Source organism: Cheilinus undulatus, linkage group 16, assembly GCF_018320785.1.
Source record: "Cheilinus undulatus linkage group 16, ASM1832078v1, whole genome shotgun sequence".
Lineage (NCBI taxonomy): Eukaryota > Metazoa > Chordata > Actinopteri > Labriformes > Labridae > Cheilinus > Cheilinus undulatus.
Genome location: NC_054880.1, coordinates 45,947,501 through 45,971,503, shown reverse-complemented (window position 1 = coordinate 45,971,503; position 24,003 = coordinate 45,947,501). Strand labels below are relative to the sequence as shown.

At 40.4% G+C, this 24,003-nt stretch overlaps 1 protein-coding gene across 6 annotated transcripts in view; it reads left to right on the top strand.

Moving 5' to 3' along the window:
- The window catches only part of LOC121524180 (triple functional domain protein), a 137,824-nt gene that overhangs the window by 55,263 nt on the left and 58,558 nt on the right, over positions 1-24,003 (top strand). For 5 of the 6 annotated variants that reach the window (XM_041809455.1, XM_041809453.1, XM_041809452.1 and 2 more), the window contains exons 3-10: positions 1,746-1,820; positions 8,002-8,116; positions 9,702-9,894; positions 15,509-15,613; positions 15,951-16,147; positions 18,500-18,752; positions 19,461-19,583; positions 20,075-20,266. In XM_041809455.1, the coding sequence (XP_041665389.1) occupies positions 1,746-1,820; positions 8,002-8,116; positions 9,702-9,894; positions 15,509-15,613; positions 15,951-16,147; positions 18,500-18,752; positions 19,461-19,583; positions 20,075-20,266 (1,253 nt within the window). Of the gene's footprint in view, positions 1-1,745; positions 1,821-8,001; positions 8,117-8,577; positions 8,658-9,701; positions 9,895-15,508; positions 15,614-15,950; positions 16,148-18,499; positions 18,753-19,460; positions 19,584-20,074; positions 20,267-24,003 lie in introns of those variants that run through there. The other variant, XM_041809454.1, reaches the window with a different exon arrangement.

Here is a 24,003-nt window from a genome sequence, read left to right as displayed (position 1 = left end):
ATAGTAACAGATTATCACGTTTCTTTAAAGGACTTTGGACACCAGCGTCAGATAACATTTCTCTCTTTAGTCTGCGGAGTTGCTGAAATTCCTATTTCACCAACTAATCCCTCTTACAATGTGGGAATTATACTGATATTACTGTCCACGGCTCAAGTTGTCAGCTCTTCAGTTTGGTAACTCTTAAATTTTGTATTCAGAATGAGTAATAACTCAAAGAATCAATCTCTGATGCATTAAGACTAAAACACTGATGTTAAAGAGATATTTAACTTTGTCACATTATTTGTTCCACAAACGGAGCGACAGCTACTGAGCATTACAGAAAATATCATTTATAACTCTCAGCTTACAATAACATTTAGTTCGATGTTTGATTTAACAAAAATGAAGCCATATTTACAACAGTGAATGATTTCTTCTGTTGACACTAACTCCCTTTAGTCAGCCACTGGAAGAATGGCGTTTTAGCTCTTTACTGCACGGGAAGTTCCACCCACATTCACAGGAATAAGGTGGTAAAGAAAAAATGTGTGTCCCTCCTTTTTCTTCCTCGTTGGTTAGACATACCTCCGGGATGCTGCAATCCAATTGGAGCCGAAGCAGCCAATCACAGTTTAACGCCCTGCGAGTTCTCTGATTGGTTGACTTTGTGACGCTGTGCACAGGGGAGGTGGAGCGTGGACGTAGGGGAGAGACGGTTGGAGCTAACATGCCAGCGCACAGAGGAAGGGTTTAGAATGAAACTGAGCACAGAGCAGATTATCGGCTCATCCTGAACATTTTTCTTTCCTGTTTAATTTTTCCTCAGAATACGATCAGTGTGCTGGCACAGTGTATTTTTATGAGCTCAAAGTTTCCCGTCGCTCACTCAGAGTTGAGGCACAGCTACAACTCCACAGTCCTTAAATGTTAGTTAGATATGAAATTTGAGTTAAAATCAGAGAAATAAGAGTTAAGCTGCCGACAGGTCATGTTATGAAGTGTTGAAGGGCAGCTCAGCCAAACTGCTATTAAGGAATGTAAATAAAAATGTAAATGTGTTAAATTGAGGACATGTTTTTAACGTTATGTAATAGATGTAATTATGACCTTTTTGACCTTGAACTCGGCGCTGCTCGGCTGATATCTCTCCAGTTAAGAATGTGTGGTTGTTTGGTCTTTAGTATGAACTTAGGAATGGTGGTGGACCTGGATTTATAAGGAGTATGGATCAGATGAATCCTCCCCATCCTCTGCTCGTACTGTTGTTGTTTACACTCTGACACGATGATCACCTGCTGGTACTATTAGAAACTCACCGGCTGTGTTTAGTTTTTACCCGAGCTGGAGTGGCCTATGGTGTTTGATGTTGCTTTACCCTGTTTCACCTCGGCTACAGCGAGAACTACAACAGCTCTTTGTTTCTCCTTAACTTCCCCTCTGTTTGGCCTCACTGTCTCCCCACTACTGTTACTCTAGCTACAGCTGCTCTGCTTCCTCCTGGTTTGTATCTGACGGCTTTTATTGCAGATATGTGTGTTTTGGTGTTTGAGCTTCCTACTGTTTCCTCATGATGCAACCAATCTGAAACAAGACTCAATCTCTGTGGACTCTTCTTAAACCCAGATTACAAGGCGACAAACTCTGTGTTGTTCCGAATAATCTGCCCTCTGAAAACAAATCACCGCTGATCCACTGGAACAGAAGTGGGAGACAAACCTTCACTTATCCTTTCATTCACACTTCTCTCTTTTTCCTCGCAGGTTTCAGGAGAAATGAGGAAATGAGAGCTATGGAGGTTCTCCCCATCCTCAAAGAAAAAGTTGCCTTTCTGTCTGGTAAGATTATGCATGCTTCTTGTGTTTCTCTTGTCTGTGACCCCAGACTGTCTAATCATGGTAGACGTGGCTAATGGAACGTGAAGTATAAACCTTACTTTGCATATATGCACAGCCTGCAGGTACTCTGCTTTTTCTCTTTAGCTCTGACTCTTTAATACGCACACACTCCCTATGAACATAATTATGAGCCCTATACTTGACCTGTAAATTCTCATGGGGTCAGACTGAGGCCCAGACTCTTCACCCTCGACTCTTCTTGGCACACTTACACAACATGCACACATGGACTACATATCACGGGTGGAAAGAGTTCAAGAATATTGCACTCGTGTTTACTCACACACTGAGTAGTTATGTTTTTATCTGAAAGGGTTAAAAAGTAAAATAGGATTTTAACCGTTATGCTAAAAAAGAGTTGATGGCATTTACATAAACAGATGCAACAATACCAGACATTTCTACTTTGAACCTTTATTAAATGATTGTTCAAAACTAGAAAAGCACTCAGAGAGTGCAGACCTCCACCCTTAGCCCTATCTCCCAATAGTGAAGAATCCTTAAAACAATCCCTGGATCTGTTGGCTTAGGGGTTAGGGGTAACCCTAACCCTACTGGCTTCACTACGGGTGCCAACAGGTGCACCCATGATCTCACTGGACGACTAGAAGTCATGGCAGAGGGTGAATATTCTCTATTCCTCCCAGCATTGTGAGTATCCTCGCAATTCGCCTTCTTTCTCTCTGCTAGGCTCTGACTCATCTCCTTGACCAGGCGTGCGTCTTTCAAACTCTGTAAACTCCGAAACTTTGAATAGAAACAAACCCCAAAATGCTGCTGGGATTAAAGTTACTCATGTCCGCCATCTCCTGGTGTAAAGTGGTAACAGCGCAGACCTCCACCATTAGCCCTATCTCCCAATAGTACAGAATCCTTTAAAAAATTCCTCGATCCAGACGGTGATCCGGCTCAGTCCCAAAATCTAATCAGTTCTTCCTTATGCCATTTCTGACATTTCCTGAAAATTTCATCAAAATCTGTCCACAACTTTTTGACTTGACATCCGATCACATAATCTCCTTGGCAGAGGTAATAATCAAAAGGACCATAATGCATTTAAACAACATTAAATTGTCTTTATTATATAATTCTCATACCTTACTGATGATTTGCAAAGCATTCTGTGAAATTCCCTTAAGACTTAGTTTGGAGTCTGCCTCTGGAATTCTCCATTAGAAGTTCCATGTAGTCCTAGCCTAGCACCCTACCCCTCCATTCCAAGAGGAGTCAGGACTAGGGCTGGGCAGTTAATCAAAAATGAAATTAAATCACAATATGGCCTGCTGTAGTTTATAAATCGCAAAAGGTGCAATATTTCTTTGACCTGAAATTTGTGTCAAAATACCAGTTTTTAACTTTTTTTTGCAGCAAAGATGTTATGCATGACATTTCACGCAATCATTCAGGTGTTTTTTTTTTTTTTTTTTAGAATTGTCTACAAAAAATCCTTTCTATTTTACTCACTCGTCTAGGGGGAAGGCACATAACATAATAATTTGTTGAAGAATGCTTATTCCCAGTCCCCAAACTCACAGTCAGGGTCAGAGTACAAATTTAAGAAAATGTATTTATAATAATTCAGATTTAACAGATTACTCTTAATAAGTTCAAACAAAAAGCCGGATGCAAACTAAAGAGTTGATATAGCACTAAAAAATAAAAATAATCCAAAATCATGATTGAAAACAAGATCAGAGCTAAAGTCAACGAGTCCCAAACCAAAACACTAACAAAATCACAGTTATCAATAATTCAATGTTTTGGAGGATGGAAACAAACAAAGATGCTGCTGTCAGGGGTGCCACCATCAACTGCAGGCCTCCGTATTTAAAATACTGCCGACCAATCAGCCTCTTGCTCACTGCCCAGCACCACCTATGACAAAGATCCACACACATGACAGACAGCACACTCAATCACAAGGACATGGGACGAACAGAGGACTCACTTCGACACTAAAGAAGAATACAAAATACAAAAAAACCCACAGCAATACACTACAGGGGTGTCAAACTCAAGGCCGGGGGCCAAATCCGGCCCATGGTACAGTTACACCCGGCCTGCCAGGTCTCATCGTATTCTTATTATTCTTATTATAGCTTTTTGGAGACATTAGATCTGACTTAAACTGTAAGACTTTTCAATGGCAATTCATCTGATGTTTACCACAGCCCGTCCAGCTTCATTTCACCTTGACAGTTGTAGAGTCGACTTGAAATTGCAGTTTTACCTTTTTTAACTGATGCTGTTTAAAATGTAGTAAAGTTTCCCTTAAAATGAAATTACTGATTTTAAAAACTACTCAAAGAACAAGCACACACAAAAAGCTTCTCAATTACAGTAACCTGAGTTAATGTGGTTACTTTAGACAATGGTTCATAACACACACTAGCATCCCTTGACTGTTAAATATCAGCAGAAATAGAGAATAGAAAACAACTGCTGTCTTTGTCTCTTACTAGGAAAGTATGGCCATGTCTGACACACACACATCTACACTCAAATACACACTCAAACACACACACTGGTGGGTAGAACACACACACTGAGCCCTGCCAGGAAAACTCACAGGAGGCCGAGCTTGAGATGATGACTGCCAAGAACATCCAGCAGGATTATTTGTAAAACACACAAAACATTATTCAGCCCATGCATATGTGAGAGAGAGAATGTTCTATCATTACATTTATCTATGCGGACCAAACGGCAGATTATTAATGTATGCTAACTCCTCTGTAGTTCCTCCTGTGTGCAGAGAAGGTTATATGAAGTAACACACTGATGAGAGCCATGACTCAGACAAACACTGAATTTCAGGGGGAAAGAGAGAGAGGCAGGGCCATGTTGCCATGGAGATGACTTACTCTCTGCTGCTGCATCCCATAGTAGACGCTTGTGGAGTAATTGGCTTTGAAATAAAGGAGGGAGGGAGGCAGAGGATGGACCATTGGTGAAGGAGGGTAAATGAGCTAAGCCTATTATCCTGAATCTGGCCCCTTAATAAAACATCCATGTTTGCCCTCACTCATGTTGGCCTGTTTGCCACGTGAGCGTTTGATTTTCCTCTCGGAGCAGCCGGGCCGGGCCCACAGGCACACAGCAGCCCGACTGAACTTACTAATTTGTGTGCTGAGTGCAGTCAGCCTGTGTTTATGAGTTAGCACGTGAGCAGAGCAGCGCTCGGCTTCTGCAGCCGGTCAGAACTAAAGCGGAATATCCTGGTTATAAAACCAGATTTTCATTATTCATACACCAGTCTCATTGTTATAAATATGTAAACAGCAGCCACCAATTAAAATGACACAATAATAATGTTCTAAAGCACTGCTTCCCAACTTTTTTCCTCAAAGCCCCCTCCATATCAGTGTTAGTTGTTTCGTTGCTGAAACTCTAAAAAAAAAAATAGGCCTACTTATGCTACTCTCACTAGTAGACCTTTTTACAACCTATTCAATTAGTGTTTTTAGTTAATATTTGCTAATCTAATTCTGACAACCTCAGACAAAGCCTTACACCTCTTCATAAATCAACCATGGTCGATATAATTTGACTATTTGACAAACAAATACAAAAAGTACCTCTTTAATGTCAAAGTGAAAACAGATTACAAAACAATTAAATAAGAATATGTAAGGTTACATAAGTGACTGCATACATATCCCCTCTTCAGGTCAGTATTTAGTAGAGCCACCTCTGTCTGCAGTCACAGCTCTGAGTCTGTGTGGTTAGGTCTCAGTCAGGATCAAACATCTGGACACGGAAATTTTACTCCATACTTCTTTACTAAACTGCTCAAGCTCTGTCAGGTTACACAGGGATCAGGTGTGAGCAGCCCTTTTTCTAAGTCCAGCCGCAAAATTCTCTGTTGGATTGAGGTCTGGGCTTTGACTCGGCCACTCTACAATACTCTCCTTGTTGTCTTTAAACCATTTCTGTGTAGCTTTCTCTGGATGCTTCAGGTCATTGACTTACTAGAAAATGCGTCTTCTCCCAGTCTGTAGTTTGACTGAATAAGATTGCCCTCCAGGATTTTCATATATTTTGCAATATTATTTTACCCTCTACTTTTACAAGCCCTCCAGGGCCGGCTGCTGAGAAGCATCCCCACAGCATGATGCTGTTACCATGAATCTGAGTTTTCTTCATCAGTGTCTTTCTCTTTGCCACTCTCCCATAAAGCTCTGACTGGTGAAGAACCCGGCCAACAGTTGTTGTCTGCAGAGTCTCTCCATCTCAGCTGCTGAAGCTTGGAGCTCCTTCAGAGTAGTCATAGGTGTCTTGGTGGCCTCTCTCACTAGTCTTCTTCTTGCACGCCCACTCAGTTTGTGAAGACGGTCTGATCTAGGCAGATTTACACATGTGACTTATTCCTTCATTTCTTCATGATGATCTAACTGAACTCTGGAGGATGTTCAGAGACTTGGAATTTTTTTTGTATCCATCCCCTGACTCATACTTGTCCATAACCTTTTCTCTGAGTTGCTTGGAGTGTTCTTTTGACTTCATGGTGTAATGATAGCCATGAATACGGATAACCAGTGACAAGGTGTGTTTATACCACAGTCACTGAGATATAGTTACTGCACTCGGGTGATCCCCCTTTCACTAACTGAGACTACTAGCACCTCTGTTGAATTAGGTCAGTCACTTTAAAGGGGGTGAATATTTATGTAGTCACTTGTTTTACGTGAAATATTTTTATTTAATTGACATTACTTCACAGAAATCTGTTTTCACATTGACATTAAGGGGTCGTTGGGTATTTTTTTGTCAAAACAAACCCCCAAATTATATCAGCCATGTTTGATTTGTAAAATCACTAAAAGGGAAAAACATCAAAGAGGTTGAATACTTTTTATAGACACCGTGTCTGTAATTTCTCACAAAGGACCAAACATATAAAAGTGATCGAAGATAGTTCTAGAAAATCTTCATATTTTCATGGCAGATCTGATCATGCTTTCCTCATGTTTACAGTTCATTGATTTTTAAATCGACCTGTTGGCCACACTGAGGGAGGAGGCGGCTACATGCAGCTTCTACCAGTTTTCCATCACTGTGCTAGACTATAAAAGCAGAAAATCTGTGAACTAATAGAACAGATGGGTAAAATGAAGACTGGTAGAATATTATAAGGAACAAATCATTCATTTTTATGTTGGGAGCATATGAACGATTTTGCATAGACCAGAGATAATCTTAAAGGGGACATATTTTACCCTTTTTAGACAAGCTTATATCGGTCTCAGAGGTCCCTAAAACATGCCTGTGAAGTTTGTTGGTGAAAAAACACTCCAGTATTGGATGTTTGCATGTCTAAAAACCCCTCTGTTTCAGCCCTGCTCAGAACCAGCTGTTTCTGTGTCTGTGGCTTTAAATGTTACAGAGCTGTCTGACTCCGCCCCTCTCAGGAAATGGATGTGGCTTAATGAGGGCGAAACTTTCTTCCTAGCGGGGAGGGCCAACTGAAACTGGGGGTGGGGCTGACTCCCCACATGGCATCATGAGGGGAAAGTCTGAGAACGGCTTTTTCTGAAAAGTGGGGGGAGGGATTTTTCTGGTTCTGGAGGGGATTGTGGACAGGCCAGGGGCACATGTTTTTGTTAGAAAAGCCTGAAAAAGTGATTCTTGCATAATATGTCCCCTTTAACACAGGATTTAGTGTTTAATAAGAAATATTCTTCATCGTCTATTTCGATCTAAAATGATTTTCTCTAAATGTTATTGTCTTAATTATGTAATGGGCTTGTTTCTTTCTCACTAGTGTTTTCTTTTTGTTAAGAAGGCAGAAAAATCGATTGTCAATCTGTTGCTAGGCGGTTCAATTTAGCAGCTGAGTGTCTTATATTTATTCAGCCAATCAGTCATTTTCTGGATTATCTCACTTGTTGCTGTGATAACTCCAGTTATATTGATGTAAAATAATAGAAATGCTATAAGGAGGGTTGTTTTTAAGTGCTGCATGATGCTGTAGGAATAAAATGATTGGTTTGATGTTGCTGTCAGTGTTGTGAAGTTTACATAGCTACTAAAATGTGATCTGTCATGTTCCAGCTTTCCTCTGACTCTTTGTGTTCTTGTGTGCACGCCTTTGTGCGCTGCATATTTTGTTTTGCCTCAGGTGGCAGAGACAGACGTGGAGGTCCGGTGTTAACATTTCCATCACGCAGCAACCACGATAGAATACGAACCGACGACCTGAGGAGGCTGATCGCCTACCTGGCTGGCATCCCCAGGTAAGACCCTTTTATACATCCGCTCTGTTAGTGTACGCTCCACACTCTCCGCTTGTGCATGCGTGCTATCTATCTGAAGGGAAGGGGAAGCAATGACACAAAACCAAGCCAACACCCGTAGCAAGTGGACGGGCCTCCGTTAGACACGTGAGAGAGTGGAGATGAGCATGTGATGGGGCGAGGGAGGACTAGAGAGAGAAATAATTCAAGAGCAGTTAGCTTGCCGCAGCTTCTTTGCTGCCAAAAACCAGTTTTAGTGACATGGTAAGATGCTGAGACAGAGAGGGAAAGCCTAAGCTAAGAGGGAGATGTATGACAGCAAACAAACGAGGGGAGGAGGAAGGCATCGATAGAGAGAAAGCAGTGGGGAGAGGGAGGGGAGGGGGGGGTTAAAACTGACAGAGAAGGAGAGCGCATGTGTGAGGAGGTGTGTGCGAGCGAGGGAGTGAGCAGTTCTCCGTGTGTGAAAGCAAAACAAAGTGTCGCAGTAGCCGAGGCAGTGCAGCAGCAGCCGTAGTTACCAGAAGCTCCTCGCTTAAAGGTAGAACATCTCTCTGTTCCAGCTCTCTGTTTACTTCTCTGTCTCTTTAATCTGGCACATGTCTCATCCTTCCATCTGCCCTAATCCATCCATCCTGAGTCTGTCTACACTCTGCTCCATTTCAGCCACCACATCATCTTTGCATGGTTCAATTAGAGTACATTTACTTTTAGTTATATATATTTATTTACTGTCTAATATTTTAAGACGCTCATCATCATGCCATGCTTTGCATCTTTATTAGCTCCTACACAGTGTTGATTTTTGGTGAGCATTGGTGTTCTATTTTTGGAGAGGCAACATCTGCAGACAGCTGTACACCGGCTCTCCATTGACAGCCAGCCTGTTACAGAGGGAGAGAGAGTTTGGATAAGGATGGAGGTTTTAAACATGCAATGATGGATATTTTTCCCAGTACCATTAGCTGTTTAATAAATGACGAACCAGATGGAGGATCTTAAATGCACAACAGGAGCAAAGGTTGAAGTAAAAGAGTGTGTTGTAAACAGTTTTGTGGATGTTAGTGTGAAATGTTCCAAATGAAACAAGGTATTTTTGTGAAATCTTACATAATTGAGCAGATTTGAGTTTCAGGTGTGCAGCAGATGTATTTCAGGTGATGCGATATTAAAGTCAGCCTCACCAGGAGATCAGGCTGCTGATGCAAAAATGTGCTGATTTGTATTTTTATCATTATGAACTACATATGTGACTCATTCGTCACAGGTTTGTGCGTGGGTGGGTGCGTGGGTGGTTGTGGGGGATGCGTGTTTGCTGCGTAGGTTTCTCACTGTATAGAAAGTGCGTCATCTTTCTGTTTGTTTTGATTCATTTTTGATCCCTTTTCTTCTTCAATCTTCATCTCCTTTTCCTCTCATCTTTTCCCTCCATCCCTCTCTCATCCTTTCCCACGCCTGTCATCTGTCTCCTCTCTCTCTGGATTATCCTCTTTCCAATCCCTCTCCGCCCCTCCCTCCCTCACATCCTCCCCTCCCTCTCGCCTCTTTAATTCCTCCCACTCTCACCGACCTCCATCCATCCTAGCGAGGAGGTGTGTAAACATGGCTTCACGGTCATCGTTGATATGCGCGGCTCCAAGTGGGATAGCATCAAGCCTCTGCTGAAGATCCTGCAGGAGTCCTTCCCATCCTGCATCCACGTCGCCCTCATCATCAAACCAGACAACTTCTGGCAGAAGCAGAGGACCAATTTTGGCAGCTCCAAGTTCGAGTTTGAGGTAGGAAGAAAACCTTCAGATTCTGTACCACGCAGTCGTTTATTTATTTTCAATTATTTTCAAAATATTTCTGTGATCATTTCATTCCAAATGCCAGAGTGAGCCAGAGTATATTTTATTTTAAGTTTTCTTATATCACAGAGCATGAAAAGTTAGAACTGTAGATGATTCAAACTGCTGCAGTTCAGATTTGAGGCTACATGTCATTTATGTAATTCTATCAGGATTCTCTGTCAAGTGCCTCAGATTGATATTTTCTATTTTAAAGAATAAGTGTAGAACTAAAGTGAACCACATTTCCTCTAATTTGCCGTCAGCTGAGCTGCTCATTGTCGGCGCATTTCATTATTTTCCTCCCCACTGTTTTGGATGTGTGCGTCTCCTGCCTGCAGATCACGAGTACCAGTATTTGTAATGCCAACTGTTGAGCATCAGAGCACATTATCATGGCTTATTTAATGACAAATCCACTAGAATGGATTTATTTTTATGCCCAGACTGTGTCTTGTTTTTAAATTGACACATAGCTGTGCCCCAGCACACTCTTACAAGCTAGAGCAAGTGTGAAAATAAGGCTGTATGGTCTAATCCAGTGTTACTCAGCCCATCTCAACCAATGAGCCAAATCTTAGAAAAATACATTTGCAAGAGCCACAATCTAAGTGGTGAAGAGTGGCAAAAATGAGTTGACGTGGCAATGAAAATAGGTTCAAGGTGGCAAAAGCTGTAAAAATGAGTGAATAGGGACAAAAAATTAGTTAGAGGTGGTAAAAATGGTCAAAGAGCAGCAAAAATCAGGACAAGTAATGGGAAAAAAAATATATCTGCGAAATTAGCAAAAAGCTGGGAAAAATTAGCAGAGAGTGGCAAAATGGAAAAACTTGGTATTTAATGGCAAAAGTCAGCTTAAATGGGTGAAAAGTGGCACAAAAAGGGGTAAAATGGGCTAAAAACAGTATAAATTGTTTAAAAATGGGCAAAAAATTGATAAAAGGGGCAAAAATAGCAAATAAGGGCAATGGAAATCTACAGAAAATATAGGTTGACAATCAAGTTTGACAAATGAAGCCTACTGTATGGGTGTGGGAAACAAACTGATTGAAGAGACTTGCAATGGATAATTTCTCATGTCAAAGTTTCCCTTTTTGAAGGTTTTCTGGGGGAATCATATTTCAAACTAAGACATTAAAGAGCCACAAATCATCCCAAAAGAGCCACATGTGGCTCAAGAGCCACGCGTTGAGTATCACTGGTCTAATCAGTGATGCTTTATGTGATTAGAAACTGGATTACTTAATGCTCTCTAATGAGGACTTGATAACAACTTCCCTCCTTGTGTCTGATCTGTCTTTAAGGGCCGCTGCTGACTGTGGTAATGATGAGCGGCTCTGTTTCAGACACGAGGCCGTGCGTCGTTATAAACCCATATCATGCAAACTCCTGACTCTCTGTACAGCCTGTGCTTGGATTTCTGCGACGTGTGTTTCTGAAGCAGTGGAGTGGAAGTAGCACTGATTGCTCACATGGCTGTACACACAGGTCTGATGACACCGTATTGATGATCTGAGAGAGGAATAGGCAGATGCCACAGGGCAGGTTACAGTTCTGTACAAGCTGTCCTGCCATGCAGCAGAGCCGTGCGGATTTTTATCGTCCCTGCCTTGTTGACTTTATACTCTACGTTTAATCCCAGGATTTTTGTGACTTACATGTCAGAGTAAGCAAGTCTTTTCAAATATTTAACACACAGTATTGATTGTTAATGAGGGAAGTGTGTTACACCATGTTGGAGTCAGTGGATTTTGTTTGTGTAGGATACATCTCTAACTGCACTCCTAGCTAGGATTTAGGTGGAGAAAGGAAGCAGCGATCCAGATAGAGAGCTGGCTTCAGCCTTGACTCTACTGTTGATGAATCGTTTGCTTCTGTGTTGGGAGTAAATGCTCCTCAGTAGCCCTGACCACCAACCCCTCTCACTATTGAGGAGTACAAATCAATTAACTTGACCAACAATAGCAAACATAGCAGTAACAGTCCTTTCCCCTGTGCAGGGCCACTGTGCTTTTTACCCAAGGACAACGTTTCATTTCTACTTTGTTTGGCCTACACAGCTATCTAGCTATCGTTCTGTCTCCATCCATCTCTAGCCATGTGTGTGGGGGTGTTGTGCGGAGGTGGCTTTGCAGAAAAACAGAGGTACTGAGACCAAGCAGAGAGACATTTCCTTACTGTTTCTCTGAAATTGATATTGTATTATGCAGCTGTTGTGTGGACAGCATCAAGTTACACTTCACTATAGAGTGAGGGAGGGCCACAGGTGGTCAGAGAGATTTTTAAAAACATATTATATGACATCAGGAGTCTAAAATACATTTTTAATGTGCATCAGTTACCTGCACTGTTAAGTCAAACTAGGGATCTCTTAGGATATTTCACTACTGTCTTTGTCCTGGTCTGTAAGCACTAAGGAGGAAACTGATTCTGACTCTGATATGCTAGTTAGGAACGTTTAGCTAGCTACTGTCGGTCCTCGTTCAGGCCAGTGTTAATTTTGGCAGAGAAATAAGTCTTCATCTTAGTTTTTAGATCATAATGCAGTTTTTATGCCAGGCTTACACCAGAGGACTTTGCTAAAACTCTTAAAAGACTCTCAAAAGTCTGACATCTGAGACCCTCTCACATCTAAAGACAGTTTGTCAGCAAACTGTTGAGTTTTTAGTCTCAGACTGAGATTCTGAGCAGAGAACAAGATGGAGATGACATTTTTCTCATAATAAGATATCCTCCTGAGACCTGAGCTTTTATTCGGAATGCATTTTTAGTTTCACCCATTTCTGATTAATCAGTCGGGTGGTCTGACTAGTATTAAGTCTTGTCTTTAAACAGGAAGGTTTTTACCAAAAAATTATGTCTGCAAATGAGGGCAACAGGCTTACCTTACAGGGTAACACTCGAAGAAAATAAGTTTTTAAAATTGTGTGTACATTATGACTGTGTTTTGGCCAGTTGATAGGAGATTGTTCAGTCAGTAAGAAATGGTATCAGTCATTCAGAGACATACAATAAAGTCCTTTTTCTGATAATGGACCTGATACCTGGCTATAACTAAATTTTGAATAAAAGTTCTGGAAATCCTGGAAAAAATTCCCTTTAAAATAAGAGAGATTCTCAAAAAATAAAAAATATCCCCTAAATTACCACAAATTTCTGTAAAATTTTAAAATTCTTTCAAAATTCCCCCAAATCTCCTCAAATATTCCCCAGATGTTTCAACTAACTTTTCTGAAAAGGCCTAAATATTTAAATGAAGTTACACAAAGAAAATTCCTGAAAAAATCTAGAAAATTGCCCAAAAATATCTAATCAAATTAACAGAAATTTACAAATAAGTTCCACCTACATTTCCAAGGAAAAAATCCAAACATGTTCCCTCCATAATTCAAGCAAATTCCCTAAAAGTTCAATAAAAATTCAGGAAAATTTCAAAGAATATCCCCTCCACACCTTTCCAATCAAAATTTCCAAATTTTCCAAATAAATTACTAAAACTACCATAAAAGTATCCGGTATTAATTCCTCAGATATTCCAAGCAAATAACTTTAAACTTTTATGAAAAATCATTGAAAAATTCCATCTAAAGTTCAAATAGCAGAAATTGTTACCGTTTTTTTAGGCAAGTCAAATTGCAATGATGTCCGCTATTGTGCACGCAGGGTCTCAGGAGGATATAATTATTCATCCAGCCATGTTCTATATTGCTTTTTACGTTGGGGGTTGCGGGGGGCTGGAGCCTATCCCAGCTGTCATTGGGCAAGAGGCGGTGTACACCCTGGACTGGTTCTTATAATCCGATGTTTTTAAACATTTACATCGATTAGAAACGAAAGGAAAGTTGAACACCGAAGCAACTTTGCATGTTACTGCAACAACCGAGGAACCGTTCCAGAAACACTTCAGAATTAAAATACCGTATGAAAAGAGAGTCATCTGACCACAGAAACAAACTGATAGGGCTTTTACTTTGAAAATCCCAGTGGAGGTGTACCCTACCTGTCATGTCAACCTGGAATGAATTGACAGACAAACACACAGGAGCAGAGATCTGACTGCAGCTCTGAGCAGAAACGTTTTAATCTCTTGAAATATCATGGATTTTGAATGTGAGATGAAAACTAAACTACATTTTAGTCTAGTTTTAGTCATCTTGACGAAAAGTAAACATAGTTTTAGGCAGTTTTAGTCACAACAGATCTATTTTATTAGTCTCAGTCTAGTTTTTGTCATAGAAAAAAAGGCTGTTGAACATTTTTAGTCATAGTTTTAGTCGACGAAATTATCAGTGCACACTGACCAAATTTTCATTCCTGTATTTTTCATTTTTTGCATGCATCCAGGACATTTCAGTGAGGGGTTTATTAGTCAGAACTATGGCTGCAGCTCTCTTATCGCTCTCTCTCTCTTCGCATTGAAACCTCACTTTAAACGCCGTATCTTTACAGATGTATTATGTGGATATCAACCATTAATCATCTTAAATAAAGGCCAAAATGCAAACTCACAGCCGTGTAACAAAGACTGAATTGAAAAGTTGCGCTCCATCTCTGACATTGACACGAGGCACCACCTTATGCCATGTGAAGATCTCTGTCAGGATGGACACACCCACTGGAAGCCCCAGAACCACTTTCACTGCTTTTTTTTCCTTTAAAGTATGAAACCATTGCAACATTCTATGGATTTTTACAGTTAATACAAATAAAATGCAGAAAACTCAGTGTGTAAGGTTTAAGTGTATGTTTTCTATCAGATTGTGGACCCGGAGAAAGAAAATGTCAGACTTTTAGCCTCGGCTCCAACATTTCTCCATTTTTTAGTCGTACTTTAGCAATGAAATTATTACGGCTGACCTTGCTAAAAAAGCAAGCAAGCAGCTAACCACTTGTGTTTAAAATGGCAAAAACAAACAAATTTACTGCATGTTGTGCCTTCTGTTTTACTTCTGGCACTAATGCGATGCATATTATCCCCATATCTGCTCTGCTCAGTCTAAATGCTGTTCCACTTCCAGGTGAAAGCCATTGAATGTGCAGAGCACCCAGTCCAGTTTGGGTCCAATAGAGGTTTAAGCACGAGTGGATCTCCATCTTCATCATTTAGGTGTGCTAGTCCGACTTCAAGATATTAGATTTAGTTCTCTTTCAGTCGGACTAACACGTTTCTGAGTATTTGGAAAAATCCAATTCAACTTAATCTAACTGCATGTTAACACACCGACTGTTTTAATGGTGATAGGACAGTTGATGCTAAGGTGTTATTTTTGCGCCACTGATAAAGTGAAGCTGCGGTGTGCTAAGTTAGCAATATGATGAAGTTGTGTCAAAAAGTGTGCTTTAGTTTTACAGTAATATATCATCTTGTTTACACAGTATGTGGCTTTGCTAAAGGGAAGTATGTGTAGCCATGCTTTCATCAGAAATGATATACAACCCATCCTTTGGTATTGACATTGTGTTTTCATTGCAAGGGAAAAATGTGGTGAGAGAAAAAGGGCCGATGAAAATACACTTGAAGGCCAATAAACTCCCTTAAAGCACTTGTTCTTTATCCCACCAGACCACCATGGTGTCGCTAGAGGGCCTCACGAAGGTTGTCGACCCCTCCCAGCTGACGTCGGACTTTGATGGCAGCTTGGACTACAACCACGAAGAATGGATAGAGGTGAGAGCGGTGCACTCATCCTGCCACTTAAACCAAATAGTCTGGTCAGAAAAAACTATGTGTAAATCCCTCCAAGCCTTGCTGACTTTAAATGCAGAAGTGCTTTATTCAGTGAGCAGAGAACAGGGCAAGAAACCAAGTGGATGCATGGTATTAAAGTGGAGAGTAGCTGATGGTGTGGTGTTTGAAGCTGCAGCGGAAGCAGGGAAAAATGGAACCTTATTACATCTAGTGTGCATCATTCAGTCTGAGTATTTTGAACATAGTCATGCTCCACCTATTATCCAGTGGAAAGCACTGCCTCATAGCTGAGATGTTCTGATGTGTTGTTGTTCAGGTGCGTGTGGCGTTTGAGGAGTTCTCTGGTCACGCCACCCAGATGTTGGCTCGACTGGAGGAGATGCAAGAAACTGTTTCAAGAAAAGACTTTCCCCAAGACCTGGAAGGAGCGCGGCGGATGATAGAAGAACACGCCACGCTGAAGAAGAAAGTCATCAAAGCTCCGATAGAGGAGCTGGACACAGAGGGGCAGAGGTGAGCACACACACTTTGTTTGGATTTATTTTAGATTTAGTGACAACATCCACCATCCATTACGCGTTATTAGATCATTTCCTGTTTGTGTTTAATGAACTTCTGCTTAAATTATTGCAGTAGTACACTTCTTAAAAGCCTTAATTCAGTTTAATCTTGAGTACTTAATTTGCCACATCAGGGGGGTACCGAAGCAGTTTTACAGGTAGATGTGAAGAAAAAGCAACATCTTGTAAAGAGGGATGGAGAGAAAATCAGGTTTCGTGCTTTATTTTTGGCCTTTGCCTTTTATCAATGTGACAGTAGTAAATAGGGCAGAACGATTTGCAAAATAAAGTAAGTGCGATTTTTGCACTTGCAATTTAAAATGCAACTATTTTTAGGTTACTCACTTTATATTTTTCAATAAATACAAGCAATGAATCATTCTAAATAATGATGTACACAATAATTAGAAATTATATACTAGGGACAAACGACTTAAAACGAATATCTATTGTGATTTCTTTTGGCTCATATTGCAAATTTGATGTCAATTGCTTTATTGAAGGGGATTGTAATTTTTATGTCAATCTCATTTTAAATAGAAAAGCATGTACAGTAGTTAAGCAGGAAATTTTATTCTGCAAAACCATGCATATTTGCATTATGTGTATAAAATCTGCTGCAAAAAAAATATTAAACTGGTATTTTCACTAGTGCCGTTACTCAGTTAAAAAAAATAAAAGTAAATCACATCACTATCTTGTGATTAATCATGATTAATCACAGCATTTTTTTAATAGTTTAAGTACATTTTTATGTTTTTAAATTTTTAAAGGTTGTTATTGTCAAGTGTTTTATTTTTATTCTTTTAATTCTATGTACAGCACATTAATGTGCTGATCTGAGTCCTTATCAATACCACTATCAATACTTTTTATAGTTTGGTGGAAAGACAAAATAAGGGCAAATATTTAAACTAAAGTGGTCTTAGCTGAGTAGAGCTTGAGTTAGAAAGCTGTGATTCAGTCTGCCACATCTATTGTAGATCCCTCAAATATAAACACAGATTCACACTGGATTTTTTGAAGTTTCTCATCAAAAACTACATTTTCCCATTTTTATGTAACATTTGAACACACCAAAACACATAGAGTACAGTCATCTAATTTACTGAGGTTACCTGAACGCATCATATTTCCGTCTTCAGCTGGTAAAGTTCGCTAATTAAGTTCAATTTTGCCGATTCCAGCGTGGATTTCTACACTGGATTAATATTGTTCACAAACAGGACTGTCTCAGAGTTCTGGAGCACTTTCCATCATTTATCTGAGCAGCTGAAGAAGAAAACTGTCCTGAAGCAGCTGAACAGAGTGGTACGACCATGGCGTGATCCCGTGTTGTTGTTAGCGTCTTTGCTAACATTAGCACAGATGTGCTTTACCTGAAGGTGGAACTTCAGACTCGTTGTGCTTCACTGTAAAGACAGTTCATCACTGCAGCATGTACCCACAGTTTTGGTTTTATCTTCACTAACATTCTCCAGCTTTTTAAAAAGAAAATCACCGTGAATCAGACCTGGGTCTGTCTCCTCTCTCATCACTGCTGGCTGTGTCTGACCCTCTCACCTCTTCACCCCCAGGCACGGAAATATCCACGCTGGAGGACTACGGGAGCAAGTTGTGGTCAAACCTAGTCATATGATTAAAATGCAATATTATTTTTTTAATGCATTAAGGTTTCAAGATTGATTACAAACGTTAACGTGTTAATGTTAACAGCCCTAATTTCAAGTTAAAGAAATATATAAATTGCAGCAGGCCGTGTTGCAATTTAAACTAATTTGGAATCAATTGCCCAGCCCTAGTAGTAAAATATGGGAAGGTAAACTGGGGATGACATTCACCAAAGGCCTGAGGATCAAAGTCAGCAGAGACACTGCCTCTGTGTATCCACTGAGTTACACTGACACTAGGAAGGGCTTTTAAACCATTCTGACATTTTTGAGTGTACTTGCATAAGAAAAAGCAAAATAATTTCCTTTTTTATTCCCCCTTAATACTCAGCCCTCTTTGCATATTTTAATGAGCGGGACGGTGTTCCTGTAATAGTCCTGACTGAGTAAATCCTAGCCCTCACTGAACTGCTAAATGTCCTTGAATCTAAATATAATACAAGTCTTGTCCATAAAATGTAACATTATGAATGGAATTGTTATTTTACTTCTGTTGATGTGTTATTTAACACATCAGCAGAAGTATCCATTTCACACAAACACTGAGTCTTTTTAGTGAGACAAATAAACACAGCAGATCACAAGCATGAGTAATCCCGCCTTGCCATTCAAACACGTATCAAATCCATCTCCAGGTTGCTTCAGAGAATCCAAAGCAGCGAGTCCTTCTCCAACCGCAACGGCAGCAGCGGCGGTGGCAGCGGAGGCAGCAGCAGTAGCAGCAGTGGGGTTTGTAATGCCGACACCCAGGGACTGGTGCCGAGGATCACCCAGCTGCTGGACAAACTGCACTCCACCAGACAGCACCTCCAACAGGCCTGGCACGTCCGCAAGCTTCAGCTGGACCAGTGCTTCCAGCTCCGCCTGTTCGAACAGGATGCAGAGAAGGTCGGTCGGTGGCTGGTGTCGGGGTCATTAAGCATGAGGAGTGATGTAGCGATAATCTATGAGCACAGCTGGTGAACACTGTGGGGCATGCAACTGCCAATATGAGCAATATCATTATGAGAGCCACAGAGAAGCATTGATTAGTGATAATAAACCTGTTATTTTTCACACCTTGACGTTAATGCTTCCCCCTCCAATGGATACTACTCAGAGCTTCTGCAGGCACTAAGCAACCTCCTCTGCTGCCACCCTGACAGCTCAGGTGATGACAGCTGCAGCACAAAGTGAAAAGAGACAGGGAGAGAAATTCAGAGATCCATGTTTGAGCGAGGAGAATAAAATAGCAGGTTGCAGCATCAGGGAGAGCTGCAGTCTTGGATACGCTGCAGTAGTAGGAGCTTGTTGCTAGGACACCATAGGCCACGAGTTGTTCTCTTGGAGAGCCTGAGAGGATAGAGAGGATACTCTTAATAGAGGCGGTCCATGTCTCTGTATACTGGCCTGGAAAGATGACAAGTATCTGCCCGCTGCAGCAGTACATAAACACACTCAGGTCTCTCCACATCGGCCAAGTGCCAGCTGTTTGTTTTTACCTTCCCTTGCAATGATCTGTGAAAGTTGTCACTGAACGTGTACCTTATGTGTATGTTTTCATTTGGATGGCTTATATATTTTTTTCTGTCTCTCCTGTCATCCTCCATGGCTCAGATGTTTGACTGGATCATGCACAACAAGGGTTTGTTCCTGGCAGGCTATACAGAGATTGGCAACAACCACCCCCACGCCGTTGAGCTGCAAACCCAGCACAACCACTTTGCTATGAACTGCATGGTAAGACACACATCTGAACACATGCACACTCCTTCGCAGCAGGAGGTAATACTTGTACGCCCACTTGGACTAACAGGTCCGTGCCCTACACTGTATAATCATGTAGTTATTGCATTTAGCATCAACCTCTACTACTGTGTTTGACTGTTTGTTTGGAGCAGCCTCTGCTTTTGTGCACTTGCACATTTTCCGCGGGTAAGCAGCAACACAACTAGGTATTGAATAATCCTATTCTTTATCCACAATCGGCCTTATGTAACCATTATAAAACTGTTTAGAGGAGGAATCAATCGAGCCGCTAGAGCACTCAGATGAGAAACGATGACGCTCATTCAACAGCTCTCACCTCAGTCTCAGTCCCTTTTTCTTTTTCAGTACTTCATCTCCCCTCATGCTTTTTCTTTCCCCTCAACTTTTTTCTTCACCCAATGCCTGGCGATTTAGAAACCCACACTCCTTTTTCTTAAACATATCTTTCTTTTGTTGTCCAGAACGTGTATGTAAACATCAACCGCATCATGTCAGTCGGCAACCGGCTCCTGGAGTCAGGTCACTACGCCTCCCAACAGATCAAACAGATCTCAGGTCAGCTGGAGAAGGAGTGGAAGGCTTTCGCAGCAGCTTTGGATGAGCGCAGCACGTTACTGGAGATGTCAGCCAGCTTCCATCAAAAATGTGACCAGGTGAGTCAGAAGATTTTTTTGGCTAATCTTTTTGGCTAATCTTGAGGCTGCCTGATAGTTGTCTCACAGCAAGAAGGTTCTCAGGTCAAACCCCCAGGTCTGTGTGGAGTTTACATCGTGTCTTCATGCATGCACGGGCTCCTTCTGGGTGCTGGGCTTCCTCCAGCTGACCACAAACGAGCCATTAAGATAATCAGTGTTGATATATTGCCAGTAGGTGTGAGTTTAAGGTTGGCTGAATCTTGTATGTGTCTGCCCTGTCATTGGCTCATGACCAACCTGATACCGGCCATCAGGGGTGGGGAGTAACTCAGAGCACTGTGTTCCTGTCCTTTTTTGATTATTTTTTCTTAAGTATATTTTGAGTGAATTATTCATTCCATTTTAAAAAACACCGAGTACTGAATAAAAAAATAAACACTAAAAGCCACAGCAAGGAGGTTCAAGCTTTCTGCCAACATGAAAATGACTTGTCGTTTGGCTTTAACAACACATGGTCAGTACATTCAAACAGCAAGAGAATGATTCCATATTTCTTCCTAAACCAGCTGCTGCATTGTACTTTAGCTTTGGTCACCTGATTGGAGGTCCATGTTTTCCTGTTATTGCACATTAAGGACAGCTCATATTTCCCTGCGAAAGCCCCTTGGCTATCAAAAGTAGCTACTCAGTATTTTGAGTAAATTTTAAATGACTTACTTTTCTTTACTTGAGTGCAGTAGTCTGGAACTTTTTCCACCTCTGCTGGCCAAAGCCCCAGACCCCTTTGGTATTAGCCATATCCATAATGCATGGACGGCCCATCTGATAAAACTATGAAGCGAGAAATACTGCAAAACATGCTTATCACAAGATGCTAGTTGTATTTTTTAATTATTTGTTAAGGTTATTGTTTACAAACAGGCTCAGAAGAGTTTGCAAGTAAATAAAAAAGTGGAATATAGGGCTGAATGATTTGGGAAAATAATCTAATTTGTGTTTTTTTGCACTCAATATTACAATAAAATACTCGATTATTTCTTAAGTTCCTTATCTCATGTATTTTCCAACAAAAACAAATAGTTCATTCTAACTATAGCCAACATAATAGATTAAACAAGGGCTGGACAATTTTGGAAAAATATCTAATTGTGATGATTTAGACTCATTTTGCAAATTGGATATAACCTGTTGTATTAAAGGGAATTTTGTATAATTCTCATATTTAACAAGAAAAACATACAAAAAGGATTTTTTGCAGACTATTTAAAAAATATGCCACGAGAATGATTGCAGGATAGGTTATGCATAATGTCTCTGCTGCAAAAAAAACATTTTTAAACTGTTTTTTTGACAGAAATTTCAGGTAAAACAAATATTGCACCCTCTGCGATTTGAAAATTGCAGCAGGCCATATTGCAGTTTAATCTAATTTGCGATTAATCGCCCAGCCTTAGTGGAAAACAGTTGAATTTTCACGTTGTTATGATTTTTGTTGTGACGTTTACCATCTTTGTGATTAGCTGTGAAACAGGACAGGAGTTTCTGAGCTGCATTTTTAAAAAGGAGCCTTTCAGTTTTGACTTTAAATGGGGTGAAAATTAAAAATCTGTTTTTTTAAAGCTATTTTTATGGGTCTTAGTTTTTATAACAGAAACAGTCAAATTTAAAACAGGGTGATTTGCCAGAGACACACTTTCCTTTACTCTAATTTCTTGGCAATATTTTATTTTAACCAATTCATTCTGTTTCACCTAATTGATTGGACAAAAAATATGTGATAAATAGTGGCAAAATGTATTTCCTGTTGTTCAAAAATACTCCTTTAATAGCTGGGGTGTTGATGGCCCATTACAGTGATACCCAGACTTTTTTGTGGAGTCCTCCATTGGCAGATGAAAATATTTTTCTCTTCACTGTATACAGGTACATCTCAAAAATTAGAATATCATGAAAAAGTTCAATATTTGTTGTCACTCATTTCAGAAAGTGAAACGCATAGATTAAATAGACTCATTATACATAGAGTGAAATATTTCAAGCCTTTATTTCTTGAAATGTTGATGATTATGGCTTACATATAATAAAAACCCAAAAATCAGTGTCTCAGAAAATTAGAATATTTCATAAGATCAATAAAAAAAGGATATTTTAAAGAGAAATGTCAGGCTTCTGAAAGGTATGTTCATTTCTATGCCCTCAATACTTGGTTGGGTCTCCTTTTGCATGAATTACTGCATCAATGCAGCGTGGCATGGAGGCGATCAGCCTGTGGCACTGCTCAGGTGTAATGGAAGCCCAGGTTGCTTTGATAGCGGCCTTCAGGTCATCTGCATTGTTGGGTCTGGTGTCTCTCATCTTCCATAGATTCTCTATGGGGTTCAGGTCAGAATCAAGCACAGTAACACCATGGTCATTGAAGCAGCTTTTGGTACCTTTGGCAGTGTGGGCAGGTGCCAAGTCCTGCTGGAAAATGAAATCAGCATCTCCATGGTGCTTGTCAGCAGAAGGAAGCATGAAGGTCTCTAAAATGTCCTGGTAGATGGTTGCGTGGACTGTGGACTTCAGAAAACACAGTGGACCAACACCAGCAGATGCCATGGCAGCCCAAATCATCACTGACTATGGAAACTTCACACTGGACTTCAAGCAACGTGGATTCTGGTAGTGGCTCTTGATGCTCTGACTCCAGCCTCAGTCCACTCCTTGTGAAGTTCCCCCAAATTCTTGAATGGATTTTGCTTGACAATCCTCTCAAGGCTGCGGTTCTCCCTTATGCTGGTGCACCTTTCTACCAAACTTTTTCCTTCCACTCTACTTTCTATGAATGTGCTTGGATACAGCACTCTGTGAACAAGCAGCTTCTTTAGCAACGACCTTTTGTGGCTTACCCTCCTTGTGGAGGGTGTCAATGACTGTCTTCTGGACATCTGTCCAGTCTGCAGTCTTTCCCATGATTGTGGATCCTACTGACCCAGACTGAGAGACCATTTAAAGGCTCAGGAAACCTTTGCAGGTTCATCAGCTGATAAGGGTGTGACACCATGACTTTCCAATATTGAACTTTTTTTACAATACTTTAATTTTCTGAGACACTGAATTTTGGGTTTTTATTATCGATAAGCCATAATCATCAACATTTCAAGAAATAAAGGCTTGAAATATTTCACTCTATGTGTAATGAGTCTATATATATGGGTTTTTCTTTCTGAAATGAGTGACAACAAAATATTGAACTTTTTCATGGTATTCTAATTTTTTGAGATGTACCTGTATATCAACATGTAAAAACATGTAATTTAAAGACAAACACAATAACATTCACAGCTTTTGCATGCATATTCCTTTTTTTTTTTAGAATTTACCACAACATAAAACCTAAAAATTTAAGTTTTAAAATTCGGATTCTCTGAAGATGAACAGTTTGCTTTAAATACAAACTTAAACATCTTTGAGATTTATAAGTCCTGCAATAGTTTCAGTGACTACTGTGGGCTTTTTTGCTGCTGCAGATCTCTTGAGTCTTGGATCCTGCTGTGAGAGACAATCTCAGGCCGTTTTCAAAGCCCAGCTTTGTTTTTTTTGTCTTAATTGAAGCAACAGCAGAAAAAAACAACTATTCCACACAGGTAGGATGCTGCAAAAGAAAAGAGTTTTGCCAAGGCTCTCAATGGCGTTGTTGAATTTGAGGTGGCATCAATGAATTGCTCCTATTCTGCAGGGCTCAAGTCATCAGCTGGTGCTTTTTAGCCCTGCCT